The sequence below is a fragment of the Tiliqua scincoides genome, chromosome 11, assembly GCF_035046505.1.
Source record: "Tiliqua scincoides isolate rTilSci1 chromosome 11, rTilSci1.hap2, whole genome shotgun sequence".
In the NCBI taxonomy this organism is placed as follows: domain Eukaryota; kingdom Metazoa; phylum Chordata; class Lepidosauria; order Squamata; family Scincidae; genus Tiliqua; species Tiliqua scincoides.
This window is the reverse complement of record NC_089831.1, coordinates 14,615,660-14,632,023: the sequence shown is the minus strand read 5'-3', so window position 1 is coordinate 14,632,023 and position 16,364 is coordinate 14,615,660. Positions and strand designations below refer to the sequence as shown.

Here is a 16,364-nt window from a genome sequence, read left to right as displayed (position 1 = left end):
GGCTTCTGCTTTACGGAATTTATTCTCCAGGGAAGTTTGATGAGCTTGTTCAGTTACAGTCTTCTAGGAAATTAGCAAAGGCCATTTCACCAAGCATTTGTTTTATTGGGATGTTTTATGGCAACAAACATTTTATTGTTTGATTTTTGTCTTGAAAGCCACCCTCCAGGGTTAGAAACACAGGGAGGTACCACAGAATGAGACTGACCACTTAAGCTCAACCTAGAAGCAGTTCTCTATGGTTTCAGATGGGGACACTTACCTCACCCTACCTGAAGATGCCAAGCACCTAACCTGGGACAGACTGCAAAATATGCACTCTACCACTGATCTAGAATCCCTCTCTATGTCTTTTCCAAGCCTCGTTGACAGCATACACATTTCAACACAACAGAAGTGTCTCTTTAGAGAGACGATGGCGAAGATCATTTCTACATCGAGAAAGATACCACTGAGTAAGAAACATATTTCTGAAAATCCACATGTTTCTTTTTATTTGGACTGACACATTCATTGTATGTCACAACTTCCACTGATCAATGAGGTTTTAAAAAAAGAAATTTTAAAAAATGCCAGCACTTGTTGGCAGCATAATGGGGCTTATATAATAACATTTTAATGAGGCATTAAAAATATTTACTCCCCTGGTCTGTAACGTCCCCTCTCCCCATCCTACCCCCACCCCTCCTCACAGCTTTGATTGTATTGATAAAAAGCATGGTTTGACAAAATGCTTCCCAGCAGTTGAGTTACTTCCACTGCTACACAAAGAGGCTAACTAAACTTTTAAAAAGGCCAGGGATTACTTTAATGTAAAAAAAAAAAACACAAAACAAAACAAAAAACGGATATGGCAACACTACTAGTAAAGTGGGATACATCACAGGAACGTAAGTTTTTTTGTAGGCAACACTGGTTGGAAATCGTAAAAACACTGGATGAGTAAAAAAAAAGTGAAATGCTTAATTATGTACAAGAGCAGCTAAGGGTGGCACTGAAAAATAGTCTCATGTGACTCCAAGTTTAAACTTGCCATTATGTATTGCTTATTTATTACATAACTGTAATAACACTTAGAGAGACAGATGTGTAAAAATGAGACATTGTGGAAAACAGCTTTTTCATATGAAACAAGTGTAAGTTTGTCCAACGTGGAATGTACCAATAGTCACTGTATTTACAAGGGGGCCCCTGGCAGAGTCTTCTCTTTACAAAGCCCGCTGGCCGGCCCAAGCAAGTGAGCTGTATATTTTATTGACTTGGGATAAGCTTTTTTGTAAAGTCACTTGCAAGCCTTTGTGGTTGTTTCAATTCCTTCCAAGTTCAAATGTCATTCAGAAAGGTTTGCTTTGCCCAGTCATATACTGCAAGGTTCCAGAAAATGTCCAAACACTACAGAGGAGACAAAGCCCCCCAATCCTTATGAAGGATGAAAAATTCAGTTGTTGAATTTCAATGGGTACCCAATGGCTTTTTCCAGGCACTCAACCAAAGAGCCAGCAGAAAGGAAGTCCCTCTCTACTTCCACAAATTTGATGTAGATGGACTTTGGAGAAACCCCTGGCTCTACAATGCAGTTCTGAGATAAAAACCCATTGATTCCAACCCACTCTTTGCTGAAGGTTTTGGTGTTTGCCTGAAAATGTAAGAACAAACACTGCTGAAGAGTTCTGACCTCAGCAATGCCAAGGTAACAATAGTTGATTCGGGACGACTCCATCTCCACTTTGAGAGAGGCTTGCGATAAGGGCATCTCTGCTTCCACCAGAGTCTCGTTGTCAGGATCGTGGCTGATGACCTCATGGTCAGGAGACTGTGGCTTCCTGTGACAATCTTCATAACCAATGGCATACAGCCCAGGACTTTTAGGAATGCCTCCTGGCAATAAATACTGGACAATGTTGCCACCGGTGGGCTTGGAGTGGGCAATTGGTATCCAGTCTATCTCCATGTGCAACTCCAAGCACCGGGCTTCACTGATCGTGATCTCCAAAAATTTGTAGTACACATTCTTCCAGTTCATTTTCTGTACCCGAGTCATGATAATCCGGCCCTCTGGCTTCTCAGAGTTGAAGTACTCCCGGAGCCGCTTGCCAAGGGGGACTTGGGAACTGATCTCAGCGTAGTGATAACGGATGTCCTCCTTCCACCGCGTGTTATAGCCAATGCCAAAAATAGCCAGTTTGTTTGAAAGGTGGAGCCTAGAGAAGTCTGTCCAGCTCTGAAACAGCTCCCATTTTAACTGGACGGATTCCAAGATCTGTACAATATTCTGCATCATGTCGCGTTTCCTTAAAAAAAAGAACACACACACAATAAGCAACCAACTTTCACAATCTGACACCAAGGAAGAACAAGGCAGACAGCAGGAACAGAAACTAATCATGGTGCCATGGGACTTTAGTAAACTCAGAGAGAACTAATCCGCACAAACTTAATCCTGGACACCGTCCCAGCCAGAGTCCGTTGCGCAGCACACAAAATAGTAACGGCACCTCAAAAGTCATGAATGTAGCAGATAATCCATTGCCACAAAATCCTTGCATCAAAATATCACAAAATATCACAGATTCTATTAAGCATTGAAAGCATTTTCTGCAACAAGAGGCTGCACAGTAGACTCCTTGGGCAAGGATTACCACAAAAAATAAACTGGATATGTTCAGGCTCTGAAATCTCTCTTGTTCCTATCCCCATTATTTTCTTTTTGTGAATACTCAGCCTGGAAAGGTGTCGCTTAAAAGCAGGTGCATTATATTTCCAAATATTAGTTGATTCCAACAGAAACTAGCTACCAAGATGTTGCTCAATTAAATTCACTCTTGCTGATGGGTGCAAAGAATCCTGCCTGTTTCGTGGCTGTTATGGAAACTGGTTGTAGTATCTTTTCCAATTACCAAGACAACAACATCTTACCTCTCGCCCCCACCAACATAGAACAGAATGAAAACAAGAACATTTTAAACTCTTGGGTGGTTCTAGTAATGACAGAACAATGAAAGAGAGGGCATTTAGACCACTGGTCTTCAGCTGGGGGACAATGATTGTGGAGTGGTTTCGATCTGGCCTCAGATGGCCCCATCAGCAACACTGACACCATTTGCTAAGGTAATCTTTCCCCTATCTCTGGTCTTCTGGGTAGGAGCCCAAGTACAGGGGTAAAAAAAAGCCCTTGCACAGCATCCATGTGCATGTGGACAAATTTTAAATGACTGCTTCTGGGCTCATTTCACTGGCAGTCAGAGCAAGTGTTCTGGCCAGACTGCATGATGGGGACAAGCAGAACCCACAATGAAGGCTGGGTTTAGAAATGAGTCCGGGTTCTGGAAATGATGAATACTGCTAATTTAGACATTGGATGTGCCAGACAGAGATTTGAGTTTGCTTAGCCAGATGGGCGTATGTATAGGTGTTCGCTAAACTGTTAGAACGCTAAACACTGGTCTTATTAAGGTTGATTGGACATACCACTCATAAAACACACCTGGGATGCAACAACCATAATCAGTTGAGTTAGTATAAGTGGTATGGGAGGGTCTGAAAATGCATAACATGGTCCAACATCAAACTTTACAGGTCCCCCCACTATCACACCCCAACCCACTTAACAATGGGGCCAGCCCCATCTAGGCATTGGGCCCAACTGCTAACCGAAACATTTCTAATGCAGTTTCCAAGAAGCTATCCTTGCTGCTTCATCCTGGCAAGCATCAGAAAGGAACAAGGGTGGTGGGGAGAGCCCAGTAAGCACTGGATCCAAGTCCTGCTTTTGCAATCCTCTCTTTGAACTTCACCCTAAAAACCATTCCTCCGAAGAAAGATACTAGAACAGCTTGGGTTGCTAATATGGTGAGGGCAGACCTGACTTTCCAGCCTTGTGAAGCTAAGAAGTGTAAAGGGGAAAGGGACAAATAGGATATAGATATAAGATTTTACAAATGTAAAATAAGAACATTACACACCAACCAGTGAATGAATTTCAGGTTACAACACATAGCTGATGAACAGCACATGCTATAGTTGATTGAAGCTTTAATTTTATGAGAGCTAGCTATGTTCCAATTAGGAATTAGATGAAGGACTTTGTAATTATTCGAGGAAAGATACAAATGCCTACCCTCCTAAAGGAGGATGGCCAATTAAACACCTAAAGAAATTAGGCAAGACATAAGAATAAGAACATAAGAACAGCCCCACTGGATCAGGCCATAGGCCCATCTAGTCCAGCTTCCTGTATCTCACAGCTTACTGTGATTCTTCAGACGATTCCTGCTTTATCTTCAACGATTTCTTCGTGGCTGGCATTTCATCTAAAAGGTAAGGTCACGAGTAAGTGTTTAAGAAGACTACAAGACATGAGAATATTCCAATAATTCAACCTGTTGTCAAATACAACACACTGCAGGAGTACCAAAAATGCACATACAAAAAGCTAGATTTCTTCAGCATTTTTAAGAGGTACATAGCTAAAGATGAGAAGGATATTTTCCTCTCGTATACAGCAACTCAAAACCAAGCAACATGCCAGAGAATGAGGAAGGCCAACACTTCTTACCCAACTCCTGATCTCCTGCCTGGTAGCAGTGAAGGTCCTGGCTGTGGTTCCCCCATTCATCCTGTGAGTACTCCTCCATTGTGCTGCCGTCCGACTCCAGCTCTTGGTACAAGCCGCTACTGTTGATAAGCACAGGTTGGCAGGGTTGAGAGTCCCATCCTCCTTGACCAAACACCTGTTCCAACTGCTCAAATGTGTAACTGCTTTTCCTTTTCCCAACTCCATGCTCTTTCACCCGACTGTAACACCTGCGAAGGGTCTAAGACACAAAAGGAGTGCGTTAGTCCATGCTGACTTACTGAGACTTCTAAATCCACACGCTCTTTTTGTCTGGCTCTTAACATTGGCTGCACAGCATATGCCACACATGTTAATCAAAACAGAGTGCTTCCACGTAGCCTTAAAGCCACACTGAACTTTCACAGCTATTTAAAGTTCACCAAGATAGAGCTTTCACTTGCATATTTACCCAAAGAATAATGCATCGGTTTGATCAACAGTTTAAGACAACGTTTCTCAAACTGTGAGTCAGGACCCACTAGGTGGGTCGCAAGCCAATTTCAGGTGGGTCCCATAGCACCTAGCTCAGCCGCCAGTGAAAATACAGAGCTGAAAATACAGGGTAGAGAGCTGCTGGGCAGGACAGGCTCCTGGTGGGAGACAGGCATGGTGCTTTGCCCTGAATTAAGTGGGAAGATGGGATGCTGGAAAGGGGGGAGGGCTGTGTGGTTGGAGAAGGATCCAAATCTGCATTCTGCTTTGACTTCCCAGCTGGGAATGTTTGAATTCCGAGCTATGCAAAATAGCAGCACAAGTGCCCTTAATGACCTTCGATGGGTCCCAACAGACTGTCATTCTAAAAGTGGGTCCCGGTGCTAAGAAGTTTGAGAACCACTGGTTTAAGACTTAAATGTTAGTTGGTCTTCTCTACTGCTAAAGCCTTTCCCCTTCACAGTCCCCACACCTGGTCTATTACACAGAACTAAGTCCCAGTCAAGATACCAACAGGCCCATAAAACGTACACCTTGACAAAAAGAGGAGAAAGAACAGCTACTGTTGTTCCCATAGTTTGGAGAAGAAGGTGAAGGAGCAGGAGAAAGAAAGGAACAGGAGTCACCAAAAGCAGATAGTAGGGATCATCCCTTAACTCCAATAAGGAAAATATTAAGAATTTTTAAAATGTATGTTTGCCTAAACTCTTTAGCTAGTAAAATATATTACTTACATATTTTGCATCCTTACTAACTCACTCTGTCTCTTGGGAAGCTGCTGAAAATTTAAAAGAAGTGAAATCAATAATGCTCTGAATTCCCATGCTCAAATATCAAAACACACAGTACTAAGATGGTCAGGTCTAATAATTCAACATTAAACCCAACAGTCCAGCCTAGAGTCTGAAGCATCTTAAACCCCAAGCCTCCATCAGATTTGGGGCCCTTGGGTTGTATCCTAAGCTGAGTCAGTCATGACTAAATCCCACTGGTTCCAATGCGACCCAATCTTAACTCCTTTAGTCATGACTGACTCCACTTGGGATTTCACCTTCTCATTCTTTACTCTGGTGGCTCACTTGGCTGCAGGCAGCATGCATCACACAGCAGCAAGCGTAAAATCCTTCTGAGCCTCTGCTTCCCAATTTTCCAACTGCATGCAATACCTGTACTGGCGGGCGGGGAGAAGAACAATGACAAAACAAACTCTCTTAATGTAATCTTTGACGTTAAGAGTAGGTCATAGACTTCACTGACCCAAAAAAAAGTTTACAGTGTCACAGAGCAGCACCCTATTTGCTCTTGTTCCATTACAAAAAATGAATACTACACAGAGTCGCCTTATGGCAGTCGGATCACTGATCAAGCGAGCTCAACATTGTCTACGCTGAGTGGCAGTGGCTCTCTAGGGTTTTAGACTGGGGTCTTTCCCAGTCCCACAAGGACGTGCCAGGGATTGAAATGGGGGTCTTCTGCATGCAAAACAGGTGCTCCACCACTGAGCTATAGCTCCATGGTAAAGCCTTGGAAGTGCTTGGCAGATTTAAGGGTGAGGAAGACACAAAATGAGCCTCTCTTTTTAGAAGACATAGTAAGAACTACAAGCAATCCAGTTACCCAAGTGTCACAGGACCTATGCTATCCCCCAGCCTCTTCAACAGTTTGGATTATACTCTTACAACAAATCTCTCCATGTTCCCTTGTGCCAGCTCCTACAGCGATCCTGGTGCCGCTTAAATCTTCACCACACAGCTGCTCAAGGAGAATCAATTAGTGCCCTTGCTAATAGTCAGGATCCCAAAAGTTGGAATGAAGGTAACAAGAATGGTCAGCTTCGTGATGCAGAGACAGTGCATGTACACACACAGAGTGGAGAAACAAGAACCATCAGGTGATGAAAACAGACTGTTTCACCAGTCCAAAATTCGGGAAGTGCACATCACATGTCCTCTTCCTAAATCCATTATAGCTGAAGCAACACATATTGGAACGCATGACAGAAGGGCTATACAAATACCAATGCCAGGGACAGCACTTGAAATACATGATAGAAGGAGGTCTGTCCAGGATCCTGGTCAGCAAACAATTTTATTGGAGGATATTCTGAGGCAGGGGTAGAAGGTGGCAGGCCAGACTCCACTACAACTCCCCTACGAAAGCTACTGGTAACAACCTCTTGCTCTCAAGTTGGTGAAGGGGGAGAGCAGATGGTATTCTCTGTGGTCTGGGAGACACCAGTTGTCTCTAGCTTTACCGTTTCTCAGTCTGTTTTTAAAAGAGGTATCAAATTTACCTCCATTTTGTAGACAGCACAATTCGGTTATAAGGTACAGGCAGTTTTTCATTTAACCCCTGAAATCTACCCCCCCCCCATATACCATAATAATTTCAGCTTTCTATTTCGTGCTACTGAAAGGTAATATTTTGCAAAAGCTCAGAAGACAAAGAAATAAATCAGCTTTCTCTGTTCCCCAATCATCAAATTGCCTATGAGTTATATCTGAAAATTTTTAGTTATAACTAAGTTATAATCCCACTGATTTCAATGGTGCCTAGTCATGATTAACGTTACTTAACACACAGCCCTATGAAATAGAAGCCTCATTGGTAAGTCCAACACCGTCCCAAAGATAAGAATCAAACACACTTCAGAATGTTCTGAGTAAAACTAGAGGTGTTATTTGGTTCATTTTCTCACACTAAACCCCCCCCCCCAACTTGTTATACCAGATAATACCATCCTAGCACTTGGGGGGGGGGGGAGAACAGTGCTATTTGACATGTTGCTAATCCTCAGCAAAGCACAGGTTTCATGCCTATGCATGCTTTTTGATGTTCTCCAGCAAGCTACACAACCCACTTACACTAAAGAAAGTTATTTCAAGACCAGGTTCCACTGGGGCGACAACAGATGCAAATCTACCCAAACCCAAATACTTCTGCTTTGCTCTGTTGCAAAGAGTTGATTATCTAGCAAAGGAACAGAATAAAGCAACCCTGAATGCAGGTTCATTAGAGATGATAAAGGCTTTTATTAACAGCCAAGCTTAAACAAACAATGTCTGTAGCACAATTAGCCTGGAAATCTTAATCTGTTCTGATGAGGTCTTTTGGGAGTCCCAGCATCCTTCAACACTGGGGGTTCAGCTAAGCATTTGAAAGCGGTTTTTCTTGCAGCTTTTTGCAATATTGACTAGCAGCAATTCTATGGAGTCTCCAAAAACTATTTCAACTCAAGTACAGACTCTATAAAAAGACAAAAGCCTGCAAGCTGCCTGCAGAGTGCCAGGGCGGGGAAACCACTAGAGATGGGTACATCATAGCTCTCTCTCCATGTTGCCAGTGGACATACCTATGGTAAAGAGAGAGGCAGACCTTCCGGCCTAGATTATATGCCATTAATACACCATATGCAAAGAATAGAGAAGCCAACAGTACAACAAGCACCACCCTGCAATATGGGGAAGAGGTGGGATACAAACCCATTAAAATAAAATAGCATGGTTGAGCTGCAAAGTGTAAAATGATACCAGCACCAATGATACAATCACTAGTTTCTGACATTTTAGGTTACCTGAACATACATATTATCTGATTGCGACATTTGGATTTTTAATGGACCAATATGGCTACCCAAAGGTTTATGAAGGCTTTGGAAAATACAAAATTTAGCTGTTCAGAAGAAAGATCTTAAAACTAGAAGATGAACTATCATCTGAAACTGGGGCTAAATTCCAGGACTAAATTCCGTACCCCCAATCATGAATTACTACTACTACTACTACTACTACTACTATTATTTTATTAATTTATACCCCGCCTTTTTGCCCAAAGGGCACACAAGGCGGCTTACAAACAATTTAAAATACAACATTAAAAACAATCATTAAAACAATTTACAATATTAAAAAATCTAAAAAACAAACAAACCCCATGGATTCTCATATAAAAAAGCAAGAACGCCTGCCAGCCTGTCAACAATTAAAAGCTTTTTGAAATAAAAAGGTCTTCAGTCCACGCCGAAATGTTAGCAACGAGGGAGCAGTTCTCAATTCTAAGGGGAGGGTATTCCACAGTTCGGTACTACTACTAGACTTTTTACCCAACATTAATCTTCGGGTTATCTAATGTTAAAGTACACAACAGAATGAGCCCAACTACTAGACAAAGAAGCACCTTTAAAGCAGTGGAACTGAAGGAAAGTGTATAGCCCTATTAAACCCTGCAGTGCATCTTTTCCAAAGGCTGTTTGCTGGTGAGTCCCTTGTGCCTTTTTAGACTGTGCCCCCTTTTGAGACAGGGAAACATCTTCCCCCCACATTTCTTCTGCGACATTGTTTTATGAACTTTATGTTGAAAATGAAATATTTATAACAATCAGCTCCTGCTTTGGTCTGGGTTTCTTTCTTCCAAAACCAGATTGGGACCAAAACTGAAATCAATTGAAGCAGCCCAATATATGTAAATGAGCTAAATTCAGGGTACCTAAATTTCTGTACCTACGTAATTACAGGTTCCTTTGAAAATTAGTCACTCCAGGCAAGAGGAAGAAAGTTACACCCAGAAAGGCAAATTATGATCATTAAGTAAATTATCCACACTAAATCAACTACAAGTTAAGAAGAACTCAGCCCAATATGGTGGCAACTAGCCAAGTAATATATTTTCATATTCCATAATAAAGTAATCTTGAAGACTCGTCAAGGAAGAGGCCCTGAACTTAGATTAATGCTGTCCAGTCTTCACAGATGGTTGAATATTTGTCAGGTAATAGCTGTTCAATATATATGGCATGATACCATCGCATAATGCTTTATCCAAAAGGGACAACATGTCTCCAAACTGGAATTAATGAATCAGAAAGGTGGATCTGACCATTGCTTTGACTTCCTGGGTAGTCCCAGTCAGTAAATTTCCTCTATTAAAACATATTTTGGTAAAGTGCTATTGTCTAAAACAGGGATGTCCAAAGTTTTTGGCAAGAGGGCCACATCATCTTTCTGACAAGGTGCTGGGGAAAAAGAATTAATTTGCATTTAAATTTTGAATATATTTACATAAGTATACATAAATGAATATATTAAAGATGAACTTATACGAATGAATGAAGAAGGTCTTGCAAAAGCTCAAGGCCTATAAAAGGCCTTGCACAAAGCAAAGCTGGCCTTTCCTTTTCTGCTGCTACTGCATCACAGACATGAAACAGCAAGCAGTGAAGGAAGCCCTCATCCCACAGCTCACGTGAGAGATCATACAGTTGCCCTCACGCTGAGAGCAGTTGCGTCGGGCCAGTGCGGGCTCCAACAAATCTCCGGAGGGCCAGAGGCTCATTGGAGACTGGGGTATCCCTGAGGGCTGCATTGGGAGGCCTTGAGGGCCGCATGTGGCCCTAGGGCCGGAGTTTGGGCACCCCTGGTCTAAAAGACTTAAAGTTATCAAGACATCACACTATTTTCAAACAAAAATCCAAATGAAATGATACACTTGAGCCTTCACTTAAGGGCTTGTCCATCCTTAGCTCTCTTGGCTTTGTCAAAACATCTTCCAAATTAGAAAAAATGTCCTTGAGAATTCACAGCCCTCACCAGTATATTCGTACATGGTAATTAAGTTGCACCTTTTCCATTATTAATGCAAGTTTCAGCTCATTAACGGCAGACCTTGACCTGGCATCCAAAGCAATTTTTGTAGAACTTGTGCCTTCGCTTCTCATAGATAAGATGCTGTCAAGTTTACACTAGGAAAGTAAAATTATTTCCCTCAACTCATTTACCCTCCTACTTTCTACAGTCAAGGAACACTGCACTGATTCCCAGAATTTCAAAACTTTGTTCATCATCTTATTAGAATGATTTTATCTCTGCTCACAGAGCTCCTGATAGTTCAATGCAAAGTGCTTGTTCAAATCATTTAGACCAGGGAAGAGAATCTGCCTGATACTCAAAATTTGGCCACTACAACTTCATCCATAAGGAACAAAGCCGTAGATTTAGATATACGTTTCTTTTTAAGTCGGAATTTCTGAACTTTTATTTTGTTAAACATATGCCTTGACATTATTCATATGCAATTCATACAGAAGGACATTTTAATAATGTGCATAATTGGGGAGAAAGCTATTTGCAAAAGGAAAAAAAGAAACTACAGAACCTATGCAATGCTCTTGGGACAAGAAAGCTGAATTACTTTGTACAAACATTTCCTTGACTGTACTATGTGAGCTGTCTAAGATAACAAGTCAGCCAAGTTAATTAACTTTCAAATATATTACAAAAGCTATTAATGACACAGCAAGTTATGCTTTATTTTGTTCTTTAGGGAAGGGACTAGTCATCTGTTGATGTTATCTGGCCTGCATCTGTACGGTAATAACAAACCTATTAAGATTAAGAAATTTATCAATGAACTACTGGTTGAAATACAGAGCAAAGACTTCACGTGCAAGTCGGGGTTTTGTACCCTTTTCTGTGCAAGTATCACTGCCACCAGAGGTGGTTGCTATGCACAAAAATGGATCGCTTGCCCCACAGTCGCCCCTGCAATAAGGGAGAAGGTTCTTCAACTGGATCATTCCTCCATTTTGCACCTTCCTTCCCTTCTTGACCAATCCACGCATTCCTTGAAGGTCAGACAGCCACACCTTGTTTCCAGTGCATCTCTGCTTCAGTCATTGTCACACCCGGTAGTGTCAGACCAGGGAGAGCAGAGTAACACATCTTCCAAGGCAGCAGGCCCAAGTACCACCATACTATGAACCACCACCAGTGGTATTCATACCACTGATTGAAAAGCAAGAACAACAGGGAATATAAACTCCTGAAGAGATTAACAGAACATGCATTTAAAAATGCACATACCACAGATTTTAGAGTAAGCAGCTGCGCATGACTTCTATATAAACTGAGCTTTACCTTGTCTCTTACACTACTAAACCAAAGGTGCCTTCGGGTCCAATCCTATCCAACTTTCCAGCACCAGTGCAGCTGTAATGCAGCCTAGAGATAAGGAAACAAATGTTCTCATTCCTTGAGGAGGCCTCTGAGACTCCCTCTCCAACACAGGATGCAGTGCATATGCTATTGGCACAGCAGCACCGGCACTGGAAAACTGGATAGCATTGGGCCCTTAAAAGGCATCACAGACAAGACAAGAAACATCATTAACTGCAGTAATTTATGGAGTGTTTCTTGCTCCTCAGAGGCACCATGAGAAATACAGTGGCAAAGTTCTTCTACCCAATGAGCTTTGATACAAAGATGGGTCTTCCAAGGTTAATGCTCGTTCTTTCCGCAAACCAACGATCTTGCCATACCATCCACAATATTCTGCAGCGAACTGGAATCAGCCCACTAGAAAAATCCCTAGAAAACATTCAAAGCATTAAATCATTAATAGAATAGATTCTGACAGACCTTAACACACATGAAATCAAGCCCATTTACGAAGTGTGGATGAGTTTACTTCATTTCAATCTAACACGTTGCTGTACAAGAATAGCTGTTAACAAAATCAATACCATTAATGGTGTCAGTAGCATAAGACTAATGGGATAGGGAACATCCCACAGCAGAAATAAACCATTTAGCTCAGTTTGACCTCTGAGCTTCCTGCTTAAAGCTATGCTAGCCAAAGACACAAAACAAATTTCTGTTAGAATGGACTGTCACATACAGGGAGTTTACAGACACTTCAAACTTCCATTCTTAAAAACTGCTGCCTAGCCTACAAAGTCTCAGAAGCTCAAGCTCGCTGCCAGGTGTAACGGACAACAAATTCAGCTGACCTGTTGCTCTAGATGAGGGTGGTCCATGTGACCATGAGGTGCATTTTGGCAGCCCTTGAGAGCCCTGCCACAGCTAGCACCCACCAACTCCCTCCCACTTCAGCAGCTTTTCTCTCTCCCTGCCATGCTGTTCCAGCTTTTCCTTTGGATAAGGAGAAGTTGGAATGGGTGGCAGGAAGATAGAAAAGCCCCGTTGCACCCACTGGTGCTTCCACCTCTTGCTGGCTGAGCCTGCTTAGGCAGCTCAGAACCTGGCCATTACATCACTGCCATATACTTCTGCATCTGTGCTATTGGGGGATGACAGCATCTGTGCTATTGGGGGGGGGGGTGACATCAAGGTTGTGTGACCACTGGCTCATAGAAGTTGGACTGCCCTGCTCCAGATCAGGGGCCTTCAAACCCCATCCAGCACACCAGAATATTCATTCCAGACACAGGGGCAGCAAAGCCTTACTGTTCCGCATTGCAGCTACCATTAGTGATGCCTGATCATTGCAAAGCCTCACACTGGGCAGCCACTTCACCCAGGAAACCAGGGTACAGAGCCTTCTGGGGCAACTTGCAGTGGAAGTTGCTGCCCGGCATAAGGCTGTGAGATGACAGGGCATGATGAACGGTGACTGTGTGGTGGAATGGTAAAGCTTCACTACTGCTGCACCCGGAACAATAATCCCAGTGCACTGTAGGCTGTGGTTTGGAGACTGCTGCTCTAGATGTATTTTCATCCACGTCTGAAGACAAAAGCAACTTTAAGAGTGCTACTATGAGTACTCTGTTTACTATTTAAAAGTCATTCATAAAGTGACATATACCCATGAGAGTCCTAAAATCGCTTTCATCAATCATGCTTTTATCCCCACAACAGTTAGCAGAAAAGCTTGAAAACACTCCCCTAACAATGTAATCAGCTTTGAACTCCTACAGTTGGGGGGGGGGGAGGAAGCAGGAAATAAATTTATTAAATAAAGGAAACAAACAGTGAAATTGACAGTGCAGCTACAGTGAAACTGACCAAGCAGGAGAATGGCTAACTTGAAATAACTCTGGAAAACTTACAATCATTTTAAAGCCTTTGTTTCAGGTGAACTCTCACAAGGATGTGCCAAAAGAAGATTCACACTTCCAGCTCAGGAAAAATTAGACAGGTCTGTACACATGGATCTGCTCTGTTGCCGCTGCTGCTTTGGTGGTGGTGGGGAGAGCCTCATATCCAGCAGCTGTGATACATGTATATGATGCTCCTTTATCCCGCTAACATCCATCTGATTAAAGCTATCAACCGTGACAGCAGGAAGTTAAGGGGAAGCAGCATTAGGTTGCATCCAGGCATGCCCCTCAACTTAGTTTTAATATTAAAAATCCTTAGAGTTAAGGGAATACATTTCCATCTGCACCAGCAAAAATAGCATGTTGCAAAAGTTAGAGCACACCATATTACAGGGACTCGATCAGACCAATGGGGGTGAAGGAGTTCCCTTAATGTCAATCTGTTCAATCTGATTGTGCTTAAGTCAATGGAGATGCACATGCACAGAACATATATGACTAGTTTTAAATGGTGTAGAAAATGTTCCAAAGTTTGTTAAATCAAGGGATTACTGTACCACCACTTAGCGAATACAAGTTAAGATATCAGCAACAGCATCAGAAGAGTGAACAGGAAAACACCACCAGCTGGGAATGAATTGGTCAACTACTTGGCATCATCCAGATCACCATTATGTTTTGCTAACTATAAAAAGACCAAGCAACTATTTGCATTTCAGTGAGTGACTAGTGTGGAAATACTTGCAGAACCACTTGCTCCCACGTACAAAAACACGAAGAAACTACATGCACTTCATGTCTGGTCAGTCATGACATTCCCTAAAAGAAAGTCATCACAGGGAAAAACACTATCACTAAGTGAGATTGGCATTTATTCCACAAAGCATTTTCATCATAATAAATGGATTTGTGCACCTAATAAGCACCATGGAGCATTTTTACTCAATTCAACGCATAGTTAAAGATGCAATTGGTGCCTATCCAAAACAATTCGGCATCCTTGCAATTTGAAAGGGGAAAAGCCCTCCAAGCAGATTACTAAATTTGCACAAGTTCTTTTTTATAAATTTTAAAATATCTGAAGCCAGACATATTTCTAAAGCTCCGAATCTCATTTTATTTCACAAATAAGTTCACTTATTTCCCCATACTTGAAAGTTTTCAATGCGCCCACCACCATAATCTCTCTGGGCCCTTCTAATGCCAATTAGAAAAGTTAAGGCTCAAACCCTGGAAGCAGAACTAAATCAATTTCTCAGCCTTGACATTTAGAATTATTCGTTTTTAAAAACCATTTGAACTAAAAACCATTTATGACACGCTATTTGGGAAGGCTTCTGTTTAATACTGTTCTTCATTATTTTAAAACCAGAATCATCCATGAAACCCTGACTTTGTTCCCAGCTTTTGGTCATCCAAACCAAAAGCCTCTCAAATACCCATAAAACTGCAGGCTCTCATTCACCAGACACTGCTCCCCCACCAGTACACCGCTCATGCCATCTCTGGGGTGTCTGTCACTATGAAACCCTACGCATGTCTCCTCAGAAGTCAGCCCCACTGACTTAGGCAGAGCTCACAACCAGAGATCAGTATGTATAGGAATGCAGCCTAAGTTTTTCATTCTTGTGCTTACAACCCTTGTATACAAGCAGCATCCTGGACAAAGAAACCACACAAACAACAACCACCCAGAGCCTAGCTTTGTTATGTTATGACATTGCCTAACCTGTGCAATCTCCAGGAATGGGAGTGGAGAACTGATAGGAAGCAAGTTATAGCGGTCTCTTTAAAGGACAAGGTCTGCAATACTATACACACTTTCCTAGGAGTGAAATCAATTGAACAGAAGGAGTTTTATTTCTTAACTCAGCGTTTCTCAAACTGTGGGTCACATGGCAAGTTCAGGTGGGTCGCATAGCACCTAGCTCAGCCAACATTGAGAATACAGAGTTGAAAATACAGAGGACAGAGCTGCTCGGAAGAGCAGGCTCCTGGTGGGAAAGAGGCCTGGTGCTTTGCCCTGAATAGGTGGGAAGATGGAATGCTGGAAAGAAGGGAGGGCTATGTGGGTGGAGAAGGATCCTAGTCTGGGTTCTGCTTTGACTTCCAAGCTGGTATGTATGAATTCCAAGCTATGTAAAATAACAGCATAAGTGTGTTGTGTAATGGAACTTTAGGCTTATCGCAGTTTAGGGTTGAAGCCTATTGATCATGTCGCTTCCAGCCATGACATCACTTCCTGTGGGTCCTGACAGACTGTCATTCTAAAAAGTGGGTCCAGGTGATAAAAAGTTTGAGACCCACTGCTCTACACTTTTTTCTAGGAGTGAACCCAAAGAGCCTTATTTCTGAGTGGGAAACACACAGGACTGTGCTGAAGATTGCATTGTAATTTCCTGGCCCACAGAGTAAAGTCAGTTACCATCAAGGTGACTCCCCATCACTGATGCTAAACAAGTGATGGGACATTGCTCACATTGG

General features: G+C 42.3%; 1 protein-coding gene across 1 annotated transcript in view; it reads right to left on the bottom strand.

Annotated features, from left to right (window-relative positions):
- Nucleotides 1-355: 355 nt before the first annotated feature.
- MSANTD2 (Myb/SANT DNA binding domain containing 2) overlaps nt 356-16,364 on the bottom strand; it is a 17,604-nt gene continuing 1,595 nt past the window's right edge. The window contains exons 2-4 of the mRNA XM_066639532.1: nt 4,556-4,814; nt 4,250-4,310; nt 356-2,291 (exon numbers count right to left, since the gene is read on the bottom strand). Of these exons, the coding sequence (XP_066495629.1) occupies nt 1,439-2,291; nt 4,250-4,310; nt 4,556-4,814 (1,173 nt within the window). The 3' untranslated portion in view covers nt 356-1,438. The remainder of the gene's footprint in view (nt 2,292-4,249; nt 4,311-4,555; nt 4,815-16,364) is intronic.